At 36.5% G+C, this 22,492-nt stretch overlaps 1 protein-coding gene across 1 annotated transcript in view; it reads right to left on the bottom strand.

Moving 5' to 3' along the window:
• LOC145300683 (phenylalanine--tRNA ligase beta subunit-like) overlaps positions 1 to 22,492 on the bottom strand; it is a 48,811-nt gene that overhangs the window by 435 nt on the left and 25,884 nt on the right. The window contains exons 9-18 of the mRNA XM_080144506.1: positions 14,393 to 14,501; positions 14,158 to 14,290; positions 6,479 to 6,530; positions 5,532 to 5,593; positions 5,344 to 5,450; positions 2,525 to 2,625; positions 1,190 to 1,270; positions 1,008 to 1,100; positions 788 to 905; positions 533 to 688 (exon numbers count right to left, since the gene is read on the bottom strand). Coding sequence (XP_080000632.1) covers positions 533 to 688; positions 788 to 905; positions 1,008 to 1,100; positions 1,190 to 1,270; positions 2,525 to 2,625; positions 5,344 to 5,450; positions 5,532 to 5,593; positions 6,479 to 6,530; positions 14,158 to 14,290; positions 14,393 to 14,501 — 1,012 coding nt within the window. The remainder of the gene's footprint in view (positions 1 to 532; positions 689 to 787; positions 906 to 1,007; positions 1,101 to 1,189; positions 1,271 to 2,524; positions 2,626 to 5,343; positions 5,451 to 5,531; positions 5,594 to 6,478; positions 6,531 to 14,157; positions 14,291 to 14,392; positions 14,502 to 22,492) is intronic.

Below are 22,492 nucleotides of genomic sequence, written 5' to 3'. Positions count from 1 at the left end.
GTTGTAAATTACACTCTTCTGAAAGTTGATGGTTCAATGCTCAGTGTGTGTGTGTGTGTGTGATGCTAAAAATACAACATACTTAGGACTTCTCAGTCATGGTTGATGGAAAAAGAGCATGATACTCTTGTGGCTATGAATTTTTATCCTGTCCCCCCCCCCCTTTCCTGCAATGATCTGGTCCCTAGTGATTTTGTGGTCAGAGTTTAGTTCGATGCAGTTCTAGGTGGATGACCCGTTTATTGCTAATTGCCTCTGGCACCCTCACCGGGGAATGCTGATGGAACTGCCCAAGTGCCTCTCCTTTGGGACACTGACTTCTCAGACACCAGGATTAGAAAGTTGGATTAAGTTTTTGCAGTGTCAGAAAACTTTTTTAATAAAGGATTCTGTGCAGATTCTCGAGTTCTACAAGATACACCTGAAGAAAGTCAGCAGTTATATCAACTGAAACATGAAAATAACAGTGAAGATGAGGACAGTCGAAGAATAATTAAAACTTTTCTATATATAAAAAGAAAAAAATTCTTACCATCACATTGTTTGATACAATATCCAGTGCCGTCTTGAGTTGGAGGAATGTCCAAAAGTTGCATGATCCGATCAAGTAAACCATGAATAACTTCGAAACCCGAATTCTTGTTATAGAAAACTGCGCAAAGATGTCGTTCGTTTTTCGCACCAACATCTGCAAAGGAAGTTGAGAAGGTGAAGAACATATCAAAGTGACAATTTTCATTTTGAAAGCAAACTTTCTTTTTAATTTTCATTTTCAGACAAAACTTACCTTTGTTTTCATCCAAGAGAACCACGTCAGAGATTTCAAACAATTTTAGTGGCAGGGGTACGTTTTTGTTATTCGACAAAGTCTTTAACAAACCGGGTAAGAGAGTTGTCCTGGCAACCTGCAGAATGACATTTTTTTTTTTTAAATAAATTTAAGAAATGGTTGACAATCCAAATCATATTCAAAATCAAAATCTGTAACAAATAAACCCCCAAAGTACCTGGAATTCTGGTGTTTTTGGGTTTGTGATGTGAACGGCTGGCACATCTTCAATCTTTTTTCGTAACTTTCCAGCAACATCTTCTCTTGAACACTAAAAAGCAGAAAAAATTTTCTATAAACTTTTGCCATCATTAAAGGCTGCAGTGGTAGAAGTTTTTTAAAAATTAAATGTTTACTTACAAGTGCAAAAGTAAGAACTTCAGAAAATCCTGCAGCAGCAATATTAATTCGTAACAAATCACACAAACGATTGATTGGAACCTGAATTAGAAAGAAAATTGTCAACAAGCATGTTTTACTGAAACGAATACAGAAAAATGTTATGTGACCAAAGGCAAGATAAGATACTCTTCTAGTTTTTGATATTTTAACTTAAAGTGTTTAAGTTTGAAATGCAAGTAGGGCTGAGTGATTACATTAAAATAAAAGATGAGGCTATCATCTTTGATGTCTTGAAAATCACTCAAAAATAAAACAAAACAAGCTGTGCATGGTCCCCCTCTGGTGCTACATGTGAGATGACGCCACAAAAAGTAGTGAAGGGCCAACGTTGCCTTCACATTTTTGCCAAGTTTCAGAAAAATCTAATGGATGGGGCAAAAGTTATAGGGTAAAAAAGTGTCATTTTGGAGCATTTGTGACCCCTTTGGAGCTTCTGGGAATGCTGAATCCCAATGAAAATGGACAAACGGTGCAGTTTCACCATGGAAAACCACTATATAGACATGCATATCATTTTTGAGTAATATGAAAAAAGAGCTCAAAAAAGGCGTTTTTTTTATAGCCCTAAAAGTCCCAGAGGGATGCAAACCAGAATTTATATTAAGAACAGTGGCCTCCACATTTTGGCCAAGTTTCAGGAAAATCTAATGAATAGATCAAATGCTATTTGGCAAAGTGTCATTTTTGGCCATTCGCCTCTTTTGAGCCTCTGGGGATGCCGATTCCCAGTGTAAATAAATAATGGTGCAGTTTCAGGCCTTAACACAAGGATATTTGAGTTGACTACCATGGAAAACCACTATATAGTCAGACATATCAAGTTTTTGTTGAGAAATCTGAAAAAAGAGCCACAAAAAGGGGTATTTTTAACATGAAAAGTCCCCAGGGCGTGAACCAGAATTTTGCCAGTCACCCATACTGGATTTTATATTAAGAACAATGGGCTCCATATTTTGGTTAAGTTTCAGAAAAATCTAATGGATGGGGCAAAACATGTTATTTTGGGGCATTTTTGACCTCTTGAGGCTTTCGCAAAAAATTATTTTTTACTGTACACCTCTATTTAATGAAATACAATTTGTGGCAAAATTTCAGGAAAAACCAATGGACAGTTATCTGGCAATCGCCTGGTATAACAGACGCACAGGTGCTATTGTAAACATAGGGTCCTCTTTGATAAATCAGGGGGAGGGGGGGGGGGCTGATAGAAATCCATCCAATAAATATTTTTTTTTGTTTTGTTTTTTTAAATGGCTTTTTGGAGTCTGGGTGGAGGAGAGTGTTTTAACTTACCTGAGAAGAGACTGTGTAGATTTGTGGAATTGTCTTCTTGATATTGTCATAACCATAGGCAATAGCGACATCTTCGATCACGTCACACGCATGAATCACATGTAAATCAGTTAAGGAAGAGAAATGTGAACAAAATTAAAAAAAAAAAAAAGGATCTTTTCATCTTGGCTGTCGTTATCGCATTATTTTAGCTGATGTAAAAAAAAAAATTGACTCCACAATATTTGTTCAAACTGAAACCTACTCTTCTTGATGCAGTTTCAGAATATTTATGGAAATCTCAAACCTTTGTGATACTTCAAAGCTGAAACCGGTTCAAAATTTTAAACTAAAATTTTTATTTAAACCATGGTGATAGATTGTTATTATTTTGTCAACCATAACAGATTTCCAAGTTGAAAAGTCGCATCTAATGAAGTTGAAATGTGAAAATAATGAAAAAAAATCTGCAGAATCCAATTTGTCAAGCTTCATCTCACAAATTCTGAAATGGAATAAAAACTGTTTTCATTCCAATAAAATAAACAAAAACTTGCTCTTGATCTGATTATAATAACTAGTGGGACCCATGGACATTCCACAGTTGCATCTTTCATCTTGTTTATATAAATATCAGTTTTAAAAATGACTCCATAAAATTATTGAATCACTTTTGTTCAAACTAAAACCTACTTTTCTTGATGCGATTTCAGCATATTATATCTGCTTATAGAAGTCTATCTTCAAACCCTTCTGATATATTTCTATTTGATGGACGTTCAGCATAAACACAGATTCTCTCTTAATATTATTGTACCATCTTTGGACATAAAAGATACTATACTTTGATCCTAGAGGAAGTCCACAAGTGTTTTCACAACTGGTGCAACAGCAACATTGGTGAAATTTTTTTTAAATTACTGTTTTGCATTGAATCCTTGAAAGGTGATTCCATCTTTTGAAAAATGAACAAAGCTGAAATTGGCTCAGCAAATGATTATGTAATAATCGTTTGTCTAATAAAAACATGATGACTTAGATCTAGTGAAATCACTCTGGAAATTCTATCTATTTGATATTGCATTCAGTTATAAAATTTAGATTTATTTAACATCATTTTTCCCTTGTCCATGGCCCAGGTAGCTTCTTTTTTTTTTCTTTTTAATATATTGTGCGAGCTCACTCTTCAGTCCTCGTGAATCAAATGGAAATATATCACAACGGTTTGAGATTTCCATAAAAATTCTGAAACTGCATCAAGAAGAGTAGGTTTCAGTTTGAATATTGTGGAGTCATTTTTAAGCACGGTATGTACACTAGATGAAAGTTAGAACTGGAATTTGCATCAGTCCCACTAGTTATTATAATCAAATTGTCTCCAGATTTAATTTGTGGTTTTATCTAATCATTTAATTTTTTTTTTTTTTTTTAATGGAAATCGCTCTAGCCTAGGCATGAAGCCACTTGATGTAAGGAACTAACAAAACCATAAGATGATTACAGCTGAGGTGGGGAGTCTCTTGTTATCCAGTCCTAATGATGGTGGTTTGTAATACCAAGGTGCTCATGTACCAAATCAATATTGCAGATTTAAGGACCTACCATTCTGTCTTGGCTTGATATTTCCTGTTTGTTTGCAGACTTGATAAGATGATAACATGGCTGCTGGGGATTATTGGTTGCAAAGGTGAGTAACCAATTGTTATTGTCATATTTTGTAGAGAGAGCAAAGTGGCTGAGGACATGATTAGCGTTTTTGTCTGTCAGTCCTGTAAAAGAATTTCAATCACTGACTACCAAAAGGAGAGCCAACGATAGTGTATAGTTGACAGCAGACTGAAGGTTATGATAAAAGATGTTTTTGTTTTTTTCAGACGCGTTAAGTGTCGGCACGTATACTGGGATGACACTAATATTCACAACAACACTCCTAAGATGAATTTTAGCTAACCTATGGAAGATATACTCCCATTCAAGAAGAGCTGCGTGTGCATGTGGGTTGAGCGCAATAGCCACTCCATGGAGTTATCATATGATTGGTGATTCCACTGTGATAGAGATGATAAAAGGTTTCCATTCCTGGAACCTTCATCTGACTGTTCACTATCTGGGAGTCAAGCCTCTGAAAGATTCTGTATAAGTGCTTTCATGGTGAGAAATTAAGTTCCTTCACAGCACAGCATGCATACATCCCAACCAGTGATTCTAACAACTTCTCTGACACTCAGAACAGTGGTGGTTTGCAGATTTGTCATTGGCTCCACTGACCTTAAGACCAGTGCATTGGCTACACAAGCAGCAGACGCCCTAGCATCATGCATAGTGTTAGTTGTATTTCAATGGAATAGATTTAGGGGCAGGGTTCACATCCCTTCTCTTTGCAGAATTCTGTTTTCCGCAAAATATTCAGAAGCAAGGATAGGATGACCAGGAAGTTGCAAGATTCCGGACAGATGCTGCAAGAGTTTTGACTAAGACTGACCAGGAGTGGTTATGTCTGCAAAAACAGTTTTCTCTGCATTCGTAGGCCACTGAAGGGACACTTTTAAGGCACTGAACTTGTTTGCACTGAAAATGGAATTCAAAATTAAGGCTCTTGGGGTGGGGATAGCAAAACAAAGGTAGTTGGATACCTTATACCCTTAAAACAACTAGATTTCTTTCTGACCAAGCGTCGAACCGTCTATGGTAGCAGGAGAAATACAGTGTAAATGTGAACTGTGTGTGTGTGCATTGGATTAATGCAGGTAAAAAAAAACTGCTTTTTAACGGTAGATATTCTACAGATCGCATGCAAAATTTCTTCAAACAGTCAAACTTTGAAATATACAAAAGGATATCAGTTCTGGTTGGTGGCACTTGGACGAGAAGCTTGTCACCATTTTCACTCACTTCGCTCTTCAAACACATTTTTGTCAAAAGGGTGGCCAATAATTCTGCTTCTTCACTGCAAAAAGAATCAAAGGAGAAAGTTGCATTTTTCACCATAAAAAAAATAAAAATAGATTCTAAATGCCAATTAATTTACCTGATTCCAACTTTTTTGTTGATGCTTTCTACATCAAGTTCTTCAATTCGAGTGGAAAGTTCCTGCAAAAGAATAAAAATATATAGTTTTTCTTTGAATTAAGAATTGGAGTCTGAAATTCAATTTGGTGAGAGGAAGGGGATAAAATTTCCAAATATTTTCTCTGGAGATGACAAATCCAATGTTTCTAATGCAGCATTCACCCTGGGCGGATTGAGCCAGCTTCCTTGAAGGAGGAAGTTTTTATGAAATATCAAATTCACAAGCAGTCCCCAATCACACATACAGTGGCACGCATAAGAATTGGATACATGTTATTTTCTGTTATAACTCTAACTTATTTTCGCCATTTTTGCCTGATATTTGATAAGTAATATCTCATAAAGTTGTTTTAGTTGTATATGGAAAGAAAAATTAAAAACTCATGATTGAATCCATTTTTTTTATTATCAAAGTTCAAAACTACTTGATGTGCAAAATGTATTGAAAGCACCAATTTGATATTTTGTTGTGTAGCGTGTTTTGTTTCATTATATCGAGTATTTCTTCTGGTACTGACTAGGCACAATGTTGCTTAATGGTATTATCTCTCTTTCATGGTGAGAAGATGTGACACAAGTCGGGAAAGTGATGATTGAAGAAGAGCACCTGGCCTGCAAAAAATGTCTGGACAGCCCTTTTGATATTCCTCAGTAGGGGCACCCCAGGTGATAGGCTCACCCCTCCTCAAAGAAGGTAAAGCCTGTGAAGGTTGGTTTAGAACTGCACAGGACCAACAACAGAGAAGATCATTTTAAAAATGGTCGAGATTGTTGGATTTGGTGCCATAAAAAATGGCCACAAAAAGCAAAACATTTTCATCCTCTCATAAAATTCTTCATTACTGAATTGACTATTCATCTCATTAATCTTACGTTAAAGTGACTTAAAAAAATATTTTTTCTTACGGGATAGAAGCAGCTTGTCCCATCAGGTTGAACAACTTCAACGGCTTCAATTCTGAAAAAGAAATTTTTAAAATTACTTTTTGAATATTAATTTGCATCGGGAATTCATACATTTTTCAATCAGTTACAGACAAAAAACTCAAATGTTTTCTTGCTTATAATGAAAACTCTGATATGTTCACAATACTTCACAATTCATTGGACAGGTGATAGCCATTTGTAGGAATGAGAGACCATTTTAATGTTCCAACACAACTTCTAACCCATCATCTGAGGTAACGCTATGTCCATTACGACCTCATCCTACATGTAAGCATCTGGATGAAGAAAGCAACTAAAACCTTGCTCTAACATACGCGTAAGTAAACGGAGACTAAAAAAAAATAGATTATTTAAAAAGATGTTTTAATAGTATTTATTTTTAAGAATAAAAAATGTTATATAACTAGCAGGTCACCCAACCTTCTGTCTCAAGAGACAATGGCATTTTGCACCACCAGGTACAGACCTGGGTGGGTTAAAGAGAACCTTGGTTTGCCCATTTATCAGGGTTTTCCTCTTAGCATTGCAGACAGACTCCAGCGGAAACGGAAGCCAGTACAGGCGGTGCTAGCGCAGTTGCAGAGCTTCACCATCCATTTATCGTGACTCCAGAACGGATTTTTTGTCGGGGTTTACTCCTTTAGCCTTTGCTTTACCAAAGGCATCCACAAGGCAGTGGGGCTATTTGCCCATAGCTGGGGGATTCTTCATGGTACATAAAAGCAGGTTAAATGTAATTAAAGATGTAAAATATATTTAAATATATGTAAATTTCATATTTTTATTATTATAGAGTCGAGTCTTTACTGATTATTATATTGTATCCAATATATAGTTGCAATTTCAAAAGTTATAAAAAACAAAGACTTAGGTGCTATCGGCTAGAATCAAACCACAAACATTTAGTGCTCGAGCCTTATTCATTATGCTCTGAGCCAGGTCCATATGCATATAAAAACTTGAAAAACAATGTTTAACTTATAAATGTATATTTGTGTAGAAGTGCACTTAAAGTAGACTTACACCTACCAAGTGCTGATTTTTTTTTTTTTTTCCAATTTTTGATCCCTTACTAGCTATTTTTATTGGCCAATGACCAAATTGAAATTGTTCCACAGGTCGAAATCCTCTCTCTATCAAGTTATAAGTCTGTAGACCAAAAATTGACAAATGCAGTTTGGTAGAGATCGTTCTTCAGGCAGATAGACAAGGTTACTTATAAATAGATATTTTATTACATAAATCTTTTTTCTGAGACTTTCAAGAAGACATAGTTTTGAGGGTTTTTTTTCTCTTCATTTTGCTGGTGGTATTAACCTTGAGAAGTCAACCCATTATGGAGAGAAAAATGTGTACGTCCTATGTTATTGATGGTTTTTGTAAAGTATGAAATCGATGTGTTTGTGTAATGGAACAAATTTGGAATAGAAGATTGATCACATATTAGAAAATAATTAGTTTTTGAAAATCTTAGAAAATTAAAATCTTATAAGAAGGTCATTCCAGAAGTAAAGTCTCCTATTTTTTAAAAACTTTACGACATAGTAACCTTCATTCCCAATGCACTTTATCCAGGAATTCAATGACGCATCTCTGCTTCTGATGCACATCTGTAACAGGAATTGCTTTCTTAGTCTCACACTGATGGTCATAAAAAAAAATTGGACTTGGGTGCCATCAGCCAGAAACGATAACGAAAGCAAAATTTTGTATTATGCCAGGCGTAAACTTGCATAATTTAAGTTAGTAAGCGAACACTTTTATCGATGGGCCCAGGAGGACACGGATGTCATAACGTCATATATTTAACTATTTAAAATGGAAGAACATAACAATGGTTAGCACATGCCTGGTTTGTAAACCGCGTCAAAAGCAAGGTTTTTATCTGATTCCCCCTTCAAAGAAAACAATATTTTTAAATGAAATAACGATTTTTTTCCAATTTTTCAATATTTTTTGTCTGAGAGATTGCTCTTTCTAATGATGCCATATTGGTGCCTGTATGATGCAGTTGACAAGGTTTTTAGTGGACATACATAAACACACAGGCATTTGAGATTTATTTAATAGATCATTTTTTTATTTTAACTCTTTTTCACCCCAAAAAAAGCATATTGCCACATATCTCATAGGGAACTGTAGGGAGTTGAGCAGCGAGATTTCTGTTCACATTATATTTTAGCTTTGCATGTTAGTACAGTCAGAGAAACAAGGAGGGAATTCCAAAGTTTAGCAGCCCAAGGATAGAAACTTAGAATAGAAGGCTTTCCGGCATCTCGGAACGTCAACAGTGAAAAGTGGGATTTTACTGCTTTTCGGGTTAATCAAGAATATGTATATTGAGGGGGAGATAAAAGTGCCATTAAAGTACTTGCGTTTATGTGAATTGCAAAATTGATGCTAAAATAGATGAGGAAAAGGCTTGTTGTAGGTCAAAGGGCAACAAGTATCTATGACAACATTTTGTTATGATTAAATAATAACCAGAGTTTACAGTCGCAATCACCATTGGAGTAAGAAGGTTTGTGTAAAAAGCTGAATGAGTGTAACTTTGCTTTTTGTTCTGCGTGTTGGAAGGATGTTGCATTCCTCTATAAGTTAGTCTTGAACCTCAACTTTAAATATAGGAGATGCCTGAGACAGGTCACCCTATTAATGATCATCCCCAAAAAGAGGTGGTACTAGACGACACCCTGGAGATAGTCTCACAGCAGAAAAAGTTTACTATCCAAGTGAAACCATTACATTGACAAGTAATTTTTCCCAGTGGCGACTAGAAATAAAACATTTATCTTTTGACGATTGTGTTGTTTCACCAACAATCTTCCAAAGTTCATTGATGCGTGAAAAATGTCTTTTCAACGATTATCATTTTTTTTTAATTTTGAGATCCAACTAAAAATAAAGGCTGCTTGTTTGAAGTGTCTTGAATCTGAGTGATAACTAGCATTTATTAATAAAATAAGTTTGTTTTAGGAAATAAAAATTGCCTTAGTCTAGAAGAATTTTATCCATTAAATGAGGGCAGAAAAGATGCTGTGTCGTATGAGAACAGAGACAACACTTTGCATTTTTTATTTTTTTTCTAAAATACAAAAATAAAAGTTAAATGTTTCATATGCATGTTTCTAAATATAATTTTTAAACAAATAATCCCATTTTAAACTGTAACATTATTTCTTTTATTAAAAGATTTTGTACTTTAATTGGGTATTTTTTATAAACACTTTACATTCCTTAATCGAACAATTAAAATGGAAATGAAAGTAATCACAATCAGTTTGAAAAACTTGTACAGTCGCCTTTTTTGAAAGTAGATATTTACGTGTTTCCTACCACAGCAAAGTCAGAAAGTAGGGAATGTCAAGTCCTAAAAAAGGGGCACACTCTGATTTAGCAAAAATTGCCTGGGCAGTCACATCGGCATTGCCCAGTAGGGGCGTTTCAGGCAGTAAGCTATGAACTTACTCCACTCAAAAGCCAGGTGGCAAGGCCTGGAAGGGTAGGCCTCTTAAATACTATCCAAACAGCATACCTCAGTCCATAGGTACTGGGCCAGTTCTTGGCTCCACACCTAGGGACTGATTGTTGAAAACAAATTCTCGACTGGTACATTTACCCAGTTATCCAAAGCAACGAAAGCGAGGAGACCCACCCTACTCAAATAACAAGGATGTTTGCATGGAAACATTGATAAACAGAAGTATCATTGCAAAAACATAAAAACTACACATTTTGTCAGTAAGTTCACTAGATATTTCAAAAAAACACTTTTCAAAGTTTGACAGGTAAAAATTAAAATGAATGCAATGTTTTATGAGGTTTTTTCAAGTTTATTGAAACTGATGAGATATTTAGTTGCATTTGTCAGTTGACCAAATTATTCAGTGATATTTGCCAAGTAAATGTACCAACTGAATGTAACTTTTCTTGAAATTTCTTAATTGCATCCCATACATTTCGTTTGTATCGTTTTAGAGAATTAGAAAATGAAGCAAAGAGCAGTGGCTTGGTTCCCATCAGTTTTGGCAAATAGCAAACAGAATCCTGAACAGAAACGTGTGCTCTATCCCAACTATTATCAATGGACCTGAGGTAATCTCATCAGCATCAGACAAAGCCAAACTCTTTGCCATGAACTTTGCAGCTAATTCTACCCTTTGCGACCAAGGCTACAAACCCCCAGTATTTCCTCCTGTATAGGAAAATACTCTATGCGATATACCAATATCTGTGCGTGAAGTTGCCAAGCTAATCAAAAACCTCGATTCCAGTAAAGCAACTGACCTTGACGGCATTCCAATTATAGTGCTAAAAAAGCTTTAACCAGAACTTGCTCCCATACTTACAAAGTTGTTTAAGCGTTGTCTTAAGGAGAATTGCTTCCCAACACTCTGGAAAACCTTGTTAGTATGCCCTGTATTTAAGAATTCAGGTGATCGGTCATCTCCCTCTCAGTACAGACCAATAAGTCTCTTGTGTGTCATGAGTAAGTTGCTGGGATCTGTGTTAAATAGAGCAGTAGTCTACCACCTCAGCAAAAATAAACTTCTTAGTGATATTCAATATGGTTTCTGTTCTGCTAGATCTACAGCAGATGTGATTACGGATATATCTCATGGGATTAGCAAATCTTTTGATGGAGGCTTCCTTTCTAGGGCAATTGCTCTTGACATATCAAAGGCTTTTGATATAGTATGGCATAAAGGTCTACTTCACAAGATCTCTAGTCATGGTATAGCTGCTAATGTCTTCTCATTTATTAAATCATTTCTGTCTGATAGGTTCATAATAGTGGTTAATGGACAGAAATCAGAGGCCCAGAGTATTAATGCTGGAGTCCCTCAGGGGTCCATCCTGGGCCCAACTCTCTTCCTTAGATCATTCATAGACATTTATGCTGACGACACTACCATCTATGGCAGTACATCAAAGACCGTTAACGACCAAGTTCTCTCTGATTCTCTCTTCTCTGATCTTGAGCATGTGGTACAATGGGGAAGGAGGTGGCTGGTTACTTTTAATGCATCTAAAACCAAGATTCTGTCTTTACATCATCAATGTTCTGATCCACATCTGGCATCAATTAAAATGAATGTCTAATCTTGAGGAGGCTCCATGTTTTGACAAGCTCCTGGGCTTGACCGTTACTCTTGATCTGAAATGGAACACGTACATCAAGTCTGTTGCCAAGGTTGCTGGAAAAATGGTAGGATCCTTCTACTGTTCCAGCAGATATCTCACTGCTGATGCAATTCTCTACCTATATAAGAGCCAGGTACGTCCAAGGATGGAGTACTGTTGCCACATCTGGGCAGGAGCTGCTATAAGACTTATCCTGCCTTGACAGAGTTCAAAACAGACTTCATAGCCTAGTGGGGGAATTTCTCTTCCCTGCAACCTCTTTCTCACAGAGGAGATGTTGCGAACTTGGTTCTACTTTATCGTTATTTTCATGGCAAGTGCTCATCTGAGCTCTAATCTATGTTCCCCCCCACCTCATCAAGCTTTCACGAGAAACACTTGTCTAGTTGAAAACACTATCAATAATTTCCCCCACTCTTTATCTGTGCTTAAACTTAATCATAGATTCCATGAACTAAGTTTCTTTCTCAGAACTGCACACTTATGGAACTCTCTTCCTTTTGCCTGCTTTCCAGCTGACTATAATATGATTGTCTTCAAGTCCAATGTAAACAAGTTCTTGATGAGCCGTTCCCTTTAAGTAATCCAATTTACTAAATTTTCACCAACAATTATTAACAATTATTATTACTAACAATTATTACGCCATTGTCCCATTGACCATTGTATGCTTATTAACCCTTATCCTCGAGTGGCCTCTGGGCCTTCATAAGTGGTGACTCTTTTGTAAAAAAATTTTTTTTTAAATAACATTAAAGTGAAATAACATTATATGAGTTTGCATAGTAATTTTTTTGTTTGGCTAGTAAAAGAAAATAATTGTCACAGGCTAACTAAACGTAAATTTGTCCATAGAGTCTTGCTACTGATATCTCCTCCAAGTATTAGATAGTAAAAGGAAATAAGCCGATCATCAGAACAAAAGTATAGGAAGTGATATTAGTAGAAAGACAATGGCAGAAATGCACACAAAGGCCATATGAAATAGGATTGTTAATCAGGGTGTGGCGGCAGACTGAACATTAAGATTAATATATTTAGAGTTAGGTTTTTGGATTTTTTTTAGCAGTGGGAATGTATTTTGGGACACTTTGAATTTAGGACAGTTGAAAAGAGTTTCCAGTTTGGGGCAATAGATAGCAGGTTGTGATTCATAGCAGATCAAAATCAACTGAAGTTAGCCAACAACAAAGAAACTTTGACAGACAACTAAGATGTGGACATTAGGGTCGTTTTCCCGCGATGGTGTCACACACACACTCAGAGACCAACATATTGACAGAATGTGTCAGAGTTTGTGCTTTCTGTCTTTTCTCTTACATTTATTTTTTATACTAGTGAACCAATGCATGCCTCTTCGGCAGCCATCAATGTGAGAGATGATGAGTGAGAAGGAAACCGCAGCACACAGCGCTAGAGGAGGGGTGTATGAATGCAGATCATGGATGTGTACTCAATACGAAGGTGAAGATCGTATAGGTAGAATTTCATGAGCTGTAGCATCTGATAACATTGTAAGCTGTCCACTCCTCAACATCTGAGGTAAGTTGTACAACAGCTGTGTAGCAACAAATGCTGAGCCTTCATTCAGTCCTTTCTTAGCTGACTGTGATGTAATGACAGATTCATGAGTAGATGGATTTGGAATGTGAAATCTGATCAAACCCAGCTTAATTGGTTGAAAGAAATTTTCAACAATCACCTTTGTGATCGCACTACGATAAAAAATCACACGAGTTATTGGTATAACTCAGTTAAGCTCTGCGATATCATTACGGAGCGTAAAAAAAGGAACCCCAATCATTCTCCGTTGATGGTTGTCTGGTTACGTCAGTCGATTCTCATGTAGATGTTGTCTCCTGGTTTCTACTTTTTTTTCTCGCTCCCAGGTTGCTATTCCAAATTCGTAGCAGTAGGCCAGCATCAATGATTATCTCCTCACCCAACTTTGATTCTAATCTCTCCAATCTTTCTCGGGGAACCTTCAAGCTGCCAACTATCAATTCCCGCAAACTGAAAAACTTGTAAAACTTCTAAATATATTGATTTCAGGATCGGAAATCCTACGTCCGGATCTTTTGTCTTACTCGGCCATTGTTATGACCGTTTTTTTTTTTTTGTTACTTTGAATAACTTTCGCCTTTTTTTATGAATCATTTCCTAACACGACAGAGTTGGGGGTGGGGGCATCCATAGTATCACAGCACTATATTTGCCCCGCGAAGAGGTTATTCTAAGGACAAATCGGTTGTACTGGTACAGCCATGTGAAGCATTTATCCTTTTGGATAAACTGTTGCAAAAAGCTTATCTTGAATCGCGGGACGCTTGTTCAGCCAAAGAAAATGATTACACAAAATTATACAAGTTTGGAATTTTGTTGACTGGACTGAGAGCACTAAATGAACTTGTAAAATATCAAAAAAACGTCGGATCTCTTGACATGGGAAAAGCGAGGAAATAAAAAATGTAGTTTCAATCGATAACACTTACTGAAACGGTTCTTCACAATATACACTGAACATCGTGACTATCGTATCAAGAACGGCTTTCGCCTTAGTCAAATCTTTAGCCGTGCACTCAATGAAGATGTTCTTTGTATCCAAAGTAATTTTTGAATGGTCACCTGCAAAAACAAAAAAGCAAAAAGAAATAGTCATTTTGAAAATTTGCAGGATCGCTTGTGTAAAACGGTGAATGTCGAACAGAAAGAAAGAACAATAATCACCATTAATAATTGGAGGCATCGATAGCACAACACGGTTGCTGTCATATATCACCGGGTAGACAGGTTCATCTTTTATGATGTGAAGATAATGTCTCAAATGACTGTCGGTCTGAAATAGGACAAAGAAATCAGATGGATTTTATAACTCGGCAATGTGACAGCTTCAATTATTCAGAAATTCACAAAAGACAAATCTTTTATTATTAGATTCGTCAGACTACTGTTCTCATTTTAAGTGTTATTTTCACGTTTTGGTTGATGTAACCTCCAACCTTCTTCAGGTGTATCTTGTCAAACTTTGTAATCTTTCTTTTGAATATGGGAATTCTGTGCAGATTTCAGAGTTTTTTTGTGTTTTTTACTCAACTTCATCCCAAACAAGGCATACCACCACTTAGATTAGGTATCCCAAACTGGCCTCGTTTAGATGCGAAAACTAGTAAATAAAGTAAAATTTCCCTTAACTTCAACTTGCGATATCTCGTTTGTTTTTTGGGTTATTTTGATATGGTTTTGATTTAAATAAAATTTAATCTTTTGTCTTTATAGATATATAATTCTTTTTCTTGTGTCTTTAATAGTTTTTTTTCAGGATTTTTCAAGTTATGCCTCTAATTTTGGTAAATGTCGCTTTATTTTTTACACAAAAAAATGTTGATGTTTTTCATATTTGTTGTGCTTCATATTGTGAGTTTCTAAGTAGATAAAAATGGTATCATTTTAAAGAAAAAAGGTCACTTAATAACATGGTGAGGTTATTAAAAGGTTATAAGTGGTTTTTCTAAAAAAAAATCCAACTTGAAAACTTCAGTGAAAGAAACATGAAAGAAATTTTATAGTAAGAATTCCGAAAAAGGCATCGTTTTGTAGAGGAATATCTCCTCTTTAATAATCTGTTGGTGTCATGTTTATGGCCCCATAAATCAAGGAGCGCACACTAATAAAAGTTGGGGTACCTACAGAGATTTTCAACTTAATGCCAGAGAGACCAATTATCAACTGTCAGCTAGCCAGTAGCCACACAGCAGCACAACGTACTGACTGACTGAACGGAAAAACATAAACAAACAACTCGTTTCACTAGGGACTTACCAAAGTTCTTAGGTGAGTTTGTTTTTTCTTTATTATTTAAAAGTTATAGAAAGATATTTTTTTAATTAATATTTTTAGAACGTCATTAAAAAAAATGAAAATTTACAATTTAAAAAATAATGCCAGTTTATTTTCTATAGCTTTTTTCAAACTTTCATATGTTCTTTCATCGCTTTCTCCTTCGGTTACGGTTGGATAAATTTCCGCATTGTTAAATTATTTTAATTAAATTAATTAATAAAACCGTGTACAAAACATTTTTAGTTGTGTGGGACTGACGGAAACTTTTATTTTTTTCGGTTGGATAAACTTTAGCATTGTTAAATTATTTTAATTAAATTCCATAAACAAAACGTTCGGCTAGTGACTTATGACAATAAAGTATTTTTTTTTTTTTTTTTTTTTACATAGGCATCACCACATTATCAAGGCCAAGAGGCCACTCAAGGATAAGGGTTAAAGAGTGTACAGTAGAAATTGGACAATATAGTAATCATTAGTAATGAAATTTTGGTAAATTTGATAACTTATATGGAACGGCTCATCAAGAACTTATTTACGTTAGACTTGAAGACAACCATATTGTAGTCAGCCGGAAAGCAGGAAAACGGAAGACAATTCCACAGGTGTGCAGTTCTAAGAAAGAAGCTTTGTTCATGGAATCTATGTTTAGGTTTAGGCACAGATAAAGAGTGGGGGGAATTATTGATAGTGTTTACAGCTAGACGAGTGTTTCTTGTGAAAGTTTGGCGAGGGGGGACCATAGATTGAAGCTCAGTCGAACACTTTCCATGAAAATAACGATACATCAGAGACAAACTCGCAACATCTCTTCTGTGAGATAGAGGTTGCAAGGAAGAGAAAAGGACATCTCCTACGAGGCTACGAAGTCTATTTTGAACTCTATCAAGGCAGGACAAGTCCTTTCTAGCAGCTCCTGCCCAGATGTGGCAACAGTATTCCATCCTTGGACGTACCTGGCTCTTATATAGATAGAGAATAGCATCAGCAGTGAGATATCTACTGGATCGATAGAAAGATCCCACCATTTTTCCAGCGGCCTTGGCAACAGATTTGATGTACGTGTTCCATTTAAGATCAGGAGTAATGGTCAAGCCAAGAAGCCTGTCAAAACTTGAGGCCTCCTGAAGACGAGAGCCATTCATTTCAATTGATGCCAGATGTGGATCAGAATGTTGATGTAAAGAGAGAAGCTTGGTTTTAGATGCATTAAAAGTAACCAGCTACTCCTTACCCCATTGTACTACGTGCTCAATATCAGAGGAGAGAGAATTGGAGAGAACTTGGTCGTTTACTGTCTTAGATGTGCTACCATAAATGGTAGTGTCGTCAGCATAAATGTCTACAAATGATGTAAGGATGTGATTTGGAAGATCATTAATGTAGATCAGGAAAAGAGTTGGGCCCAGGATAGACCCCTGAGGGACACCGGCATTAATACTGTGAGCTTCTGATTTTTGCCCCTCAACTACTACTCTTATGAACCTATCAGAAAGAAATGATTTAATAATTGAGAAGACATTTCCAGCAATACCATAGCTAGAGATCTTATGAAGTAAACCTTTATGCCATACCCTATCAAAGGCCTTAGATATGTCAAGAGCAATTGCCCTAGAAAGGTTGCCTCCGTCGAGAGATTTGCTAATCCTATGAGATATAACTGTAAGCACATCTGCTGTAGATCTAGCAGAACGGAAACCATATTGAGTGTCACTAAGAAGGTTATTTTTGTTGAGATGGTTGATTACTTCTGTATTTAACACAGATTCCAGCAACTTACTCATGACGCACAGGAGACTTATTGGTCTGTACTGAGAGGGGGTGCGCGATCACCTGAATTCTTGAATACAGGGTATACTGATGAAATTTTCCAGGGAGATGGGAAACTATTCTCCTTACGACAACGTTTAAACAGTTTTGTAAGTATGGGCGCTAGTTCTGGTTGAAGTTTTTTGAGTACTATAATTGGAATACCGTCAGGGCCAGTTGCTTTACTGGAATCAAGGTTTTTGATTAGCTTGGCAACATCACGTACAGATATACGTATATCACATAGCGTGTTTTCTGATACAGGAGGAAATATTGGGGGTTGGCGGCCTTGATCGCAAAGGGTAGAATTAGCTGCAAAGTTCTTGACAAAGAGTTTGGCTTTGTCTGATGCTGACGAGATTACCTCAGGTCCATTGATAATAGTTGGGATGGAGCACACGCTTCTGTTCAGGATTCTGTTTGCTATTTGCCAAAACTGGTGGGAACCAAGCTGCTGCTCAGCTACTTTGGACTTAACAGATTGAGCATACAACTCTCTTGCATTCTTTATTACTTTCTTACAATGGTTGCTGGCAGTCCTGAAAACGGCTTTAGTTTCCATACATCTATTACGTTGGAAACAGTGGAAAAAGTGATTTCTGTGCGCAATGGCAGCAGCACATTCTGGAGAGAACCATGGCTAGCTGTTAGGTTTTTGCTGAAACTTTTTCGAGGGTATGAAACGGTCAATACCTACAATTAACCATTCCGTCAGGTCTAATACTATAGAGGACACATCCTTTTTAAACATGGAATGCAGAGGTAGATCAGATATAAATGTACGGAAGCTATCCCAGTCAGCCTTAGTGTATCGATATACTGTACGATGGAGAGGAATGCAACTATAGGATAATTTAATAAACATGTTTTTAACATATTGGAAATATAGGTTACTGGGAATATAGGTTAAAATTCCTTTTGTAAACAAAGGAAAAAGTTTTGGACACGCATTTCCAGAACACATGAAAGAAGACACATGTTTTAACATGTGTATGACATCATGGAAAATGGGAAGTTCTCGATATAATTAGAAACTTTAGAGTTTAGCAGGGAGAAACTGAGGGGGAGTCTGAGAGAGAGTCCGAGGACGACAGACGATAGTCTGGAGTCCAGACATGGACAGTCGAACGTCTGGAAGCGAGGCGGTCACCTTTGAAACATAGAATGTAAAACTTTGAATTCTTGACTAAGAAAACCACGACCGGTCGGAGAAGAAATAAACCCATCATGTGTTTTTATAAACGTCATTTTTGTGTTGTAATTCTACCAAAAGGTAAAGTGGAAATTGTCATTATATGTCTTATATATATCATGTGTTTTAAAATGTCTTTACATACACAATGTCTCGACATCTCATATCTACAATGTGAACACTAAGACTCAACACTATCTCCTCACTAACACTTCTAAGTATGAACATTTTATATATATGAATCTCTTAATAAGACTCTCTAAGACTCTAAGACTCACTTTTAATAAGACTTTCTTACAACTTCCTAATAACAACAATAACACCAACAACAAGAATAACAAAAATAATAATAATAATAATGAAACTCCTAAATATAACATTACGATTATCAACAATTTCATACACTTTCTATCTGCGTATAAATCTTAACGAAAATTCCATAAACAAGGCCTCCTTCCTAGAACTGCCCGCCTGTGGAACTTTGTTTCGCTCACCTGCTTTTCATCTGACTACAATATGCTCATCTTTACATCCAATGTAAACAAGTTTTTGTTGAGCTGTCCCCCTAAATAATCCATTTCTACTCTATTTCAACCACTTACTAATTACTACGCTGTTGTCCCGGTGACCACTGTACACTCATTAACCTTTTTTCCAAGGTGACTTTCGGGCCTTGATAAGTAATGACTCCCTTGTAAAAAAAAAACATAGAAGTGTAGAAGACTAAGACGAAAGCCAAAGAAATAATAATACTAATTATATTAATAATAATATTAATAATAATATTAATAAGAAGAAGAAGAAGAAGAAGAAGAAAAAGAAGAAGAAAAAGAACAACAACAACAAAGAGGAAAAGAAGAAGAATATATTAATAAGTAAATATGCATGGAAGTGGCACATGGTTAAAAAGAGGAAAATAGAACCACAACAATTAGCTGTACAATATTGTGCTAAGAGGTTTAGTAAATAGAATAGTTGCGTGAGTTGAACGGGGACGTCAGCTATTATGAGCTGATCAATATAGTGGAAAGAGAGTGCAGTTAAGGGAATGGTATATGACCTTCACCTTCACCGAGGTGCACGACTTGACACAAAAAAAAACAACTTCTTAATCAACTGCTAATGCACGTGTCACTGTAATGTCCAATGAAAACAACAACCTTCTCATTCGACCTGCCTTTTATACCACTCTCTCAATCCCTCCTCTTGCGCATGCGCCCAGAGATTCCTGACAACCTCGAGACTTCCGCTTATAAAAACCCAAGTTTTGTTGTCGCGCATGCCTACACAAGGCACAAACACGTGGGCATTTGTTTTGTTGGTAAGTACTACATGTTTGGTTAGTTGGTTGTTTTTGTTTTACGGCATATCAACCCTTTTCGGGTTATTTAATGCCGAATCCAAAGATTTTGAAGAAAAAATTTTTTTAATAGAATATGTTTTTGTTATTGTTCAGAAACATAAGTTTTTTTAATTATGAAAAAAAAAAAAAGAAAATTAAAAAAAAATTATTTAAAATAAATTACTTAAAATAAGCATTATTTATTTACTAATTTTTTGTTTCGGATTCGTAAAACATGTCAACATTTACGCTTTGTAGAAAAAAACTAAATATAAAAACTCAGTTCCAAGGCTATATATTAGCAAATATATTAAATTATTTTGTCATAAAATTTGAAAATAATTACAAAACTTTTTATGTCAGCATTAACAGAAATTGTGACAGAACGCATATTAATTTTCTTTTTTTGTCGTCACCCGTACATACACTCATAAACAATAAAAGTGGTTGCAGGACAGAATGGCTGGCATTCTGCAGCAAAGAAGGGTACCAATCTCCAATCACAAGTTATCGGGCAAATAGGTTTAATTCTCTATTTGAAAATGCCCTGGCAATATATCACCATAAAGAGCACATAAAATTATTTTTATTTGTGTTTGCAACATCTTGCAATATGAAATTACAGAGTGTTTTGGCTGACATTTCTGATGAGAGACTACATTCCCTACTTGCTGCAGTTGGTTTGCTGAACATTAATTTGACCAAACCTTTCTGGAAACTTGTTAACAGCACTGTTCAGTATGTTGACTTCCATCACTATATCAAGAAAATGGCTTTAAGTTTAGAATGCTGGATCAACAATCCCCAGTTGTTATTAAAATCTGACTGTAAAGGTGTATTTAATGGGGAATTCTTTGAGGAAGGCAATGTGTCTCTCTGTATTAGTCTCACAGGCCCTGAACTTGTTTTAGAATGTTTGCGCAAGATACTCAGTTCCTCATTGTCACTAAGCACCAGTTGCATGACTTTTTAGAAGGAGGTGCTTTTGGAAGAGATGTAGATCAGGAGACGAGAGATGCTTTGAAGAGCTGCCCTTTAACAAATCTGTCAGGTGAGCATGCCTTTGGAGATTTAGATTTTAGCATGCAAACAAAACGACATGCATCACTACATAATCGATCATCTTCAAATATGCTTAAGCGCAATCGGACAACAGCTTGGTTGGAAGTAATACCATCAACAAAGAGGCAATCCATTCTGAGCATCTCCAGAAAACATGCAAAACATTTGCGACAAAAACATGCACAACAAGAAGCCCTTGTGAAACTTCGTGTCCAAGAAAAAATTGCACAAAATGAAAGATTAAAGAAGGAAAAAGAACGTCAAGCTGCTGCTGAGAAAGAGAGAATTATTAACTCTGTTATTAAGCATGGTGGTCCAGTGAAGTCTGATAAACACCCTCCCCCTAACTAGAGAAATAAAACTAGAATCAGAGGGCCAGGCCTTTATGTGCTTCAGACTAAATATGCAACACAATATCAGCTACTTATATTTTCTCTACCGCTCTCCCTCAAACCAAGACTGTACCCTAATAAACAAAGTCTCAGACAGCATAGATATAGCACTCTCCCTCGATACTAGCGCACAAATACATGTATTTGGTGACTTCAATGTCCACCACAGTAACTGGCTAGGATTCTCAAATCACACAGACGTAGCTGGTAGCGCCACATATAGCTTCTCTATATCTCATTCCCTATCTCAGATGGTTACATTTCCGACACGTTTCCCAGACCAGCACGATCAACATGCCTCACTTCTAGATCTCTTTCTGACAACAGTTCCCAATGACTGTACAACAAATGCCCATAGCCCACTCGGGAATGCTGATCACGCTGTGATAATGGTAGAAATCAGCCTAAATTCTCGCCCTAAAACTGAAGACCCACTACTCAAAACAACGAGGTATTACAAAAAGGCTGATTGGGAAGCCATCAGGGAGCTCATCAGAGATGCCCCATGGCAAAATATCTTTACTCTTCCAGCGGAACAGTGTGCAAATGAGACAACTGAATGGTTCAAAACTGCTATTGAAGCACATGTTCCCGCACGGAAATACTATAGCAAGCCCCACTCCCCCCAATGGTTTACTTCTGCTTGTGCAGCTGCCATTTGTCAAAGGCAGCATGCGTTCCGCAGATTCAACCGACATAAGTCCAGCTCAAATAAACAGAAGTTTATAGAAGCTAGAAATAATTGTAAGAGAGTGATAGACACAGCTAAGTCAGATTACTCTGAAACCACCAGAAAGCGCATCGAAGCACAGAAATTAGGAACCCGGGATTTTTGGAAAATCTACAACAGCGTAGTTAATAATGGACAGTCAATTATTCCCCCACTAACAAACAATCATGAGGTTGCTTGCACGGCAACTGACAAGGCTAATCTGCTTGCCAGTCGGTTTGCCTCAAACTCCACACTGAACTCGGTACACCACTCACTCCCTGATTTTCCTCTGCGAACAGACGCCACACTTGACGACTTGAAAATCACCCCTTCTCAGGTACATGCTATTATAAAAAACCTAGACACCTCTAAAGCATGTGGACCAGATCTCATCCCGGCTGTGCTATTAAAAAAATGCTCTGCCGAGGTTGCTCCAGTTCTGTCCAAACTTTACAATAAATGCCTTAACGAATCTTGT

The sequence above is a fragment of the Euprymna scolopes genome, chromosome 2, assembly GCF_053919585.1.
Source record: "Euprymna scolopes isolate OS-2025 chromosome 2, ASM5391958v1, whole genome shotgun sequence".
Classification (NCBI taxonomy): Eukaryota; Metazoa; Mollusca; class Cephalopoda; order Sepiida; family Sepiolidae; genus Euprymna; species Euprymna scolopes.
The sequence above is the reverse complement of the archived record's forward strand: the minus strand, read 5'-3'. Positions and strand labels throughout refer to the sequence as shown.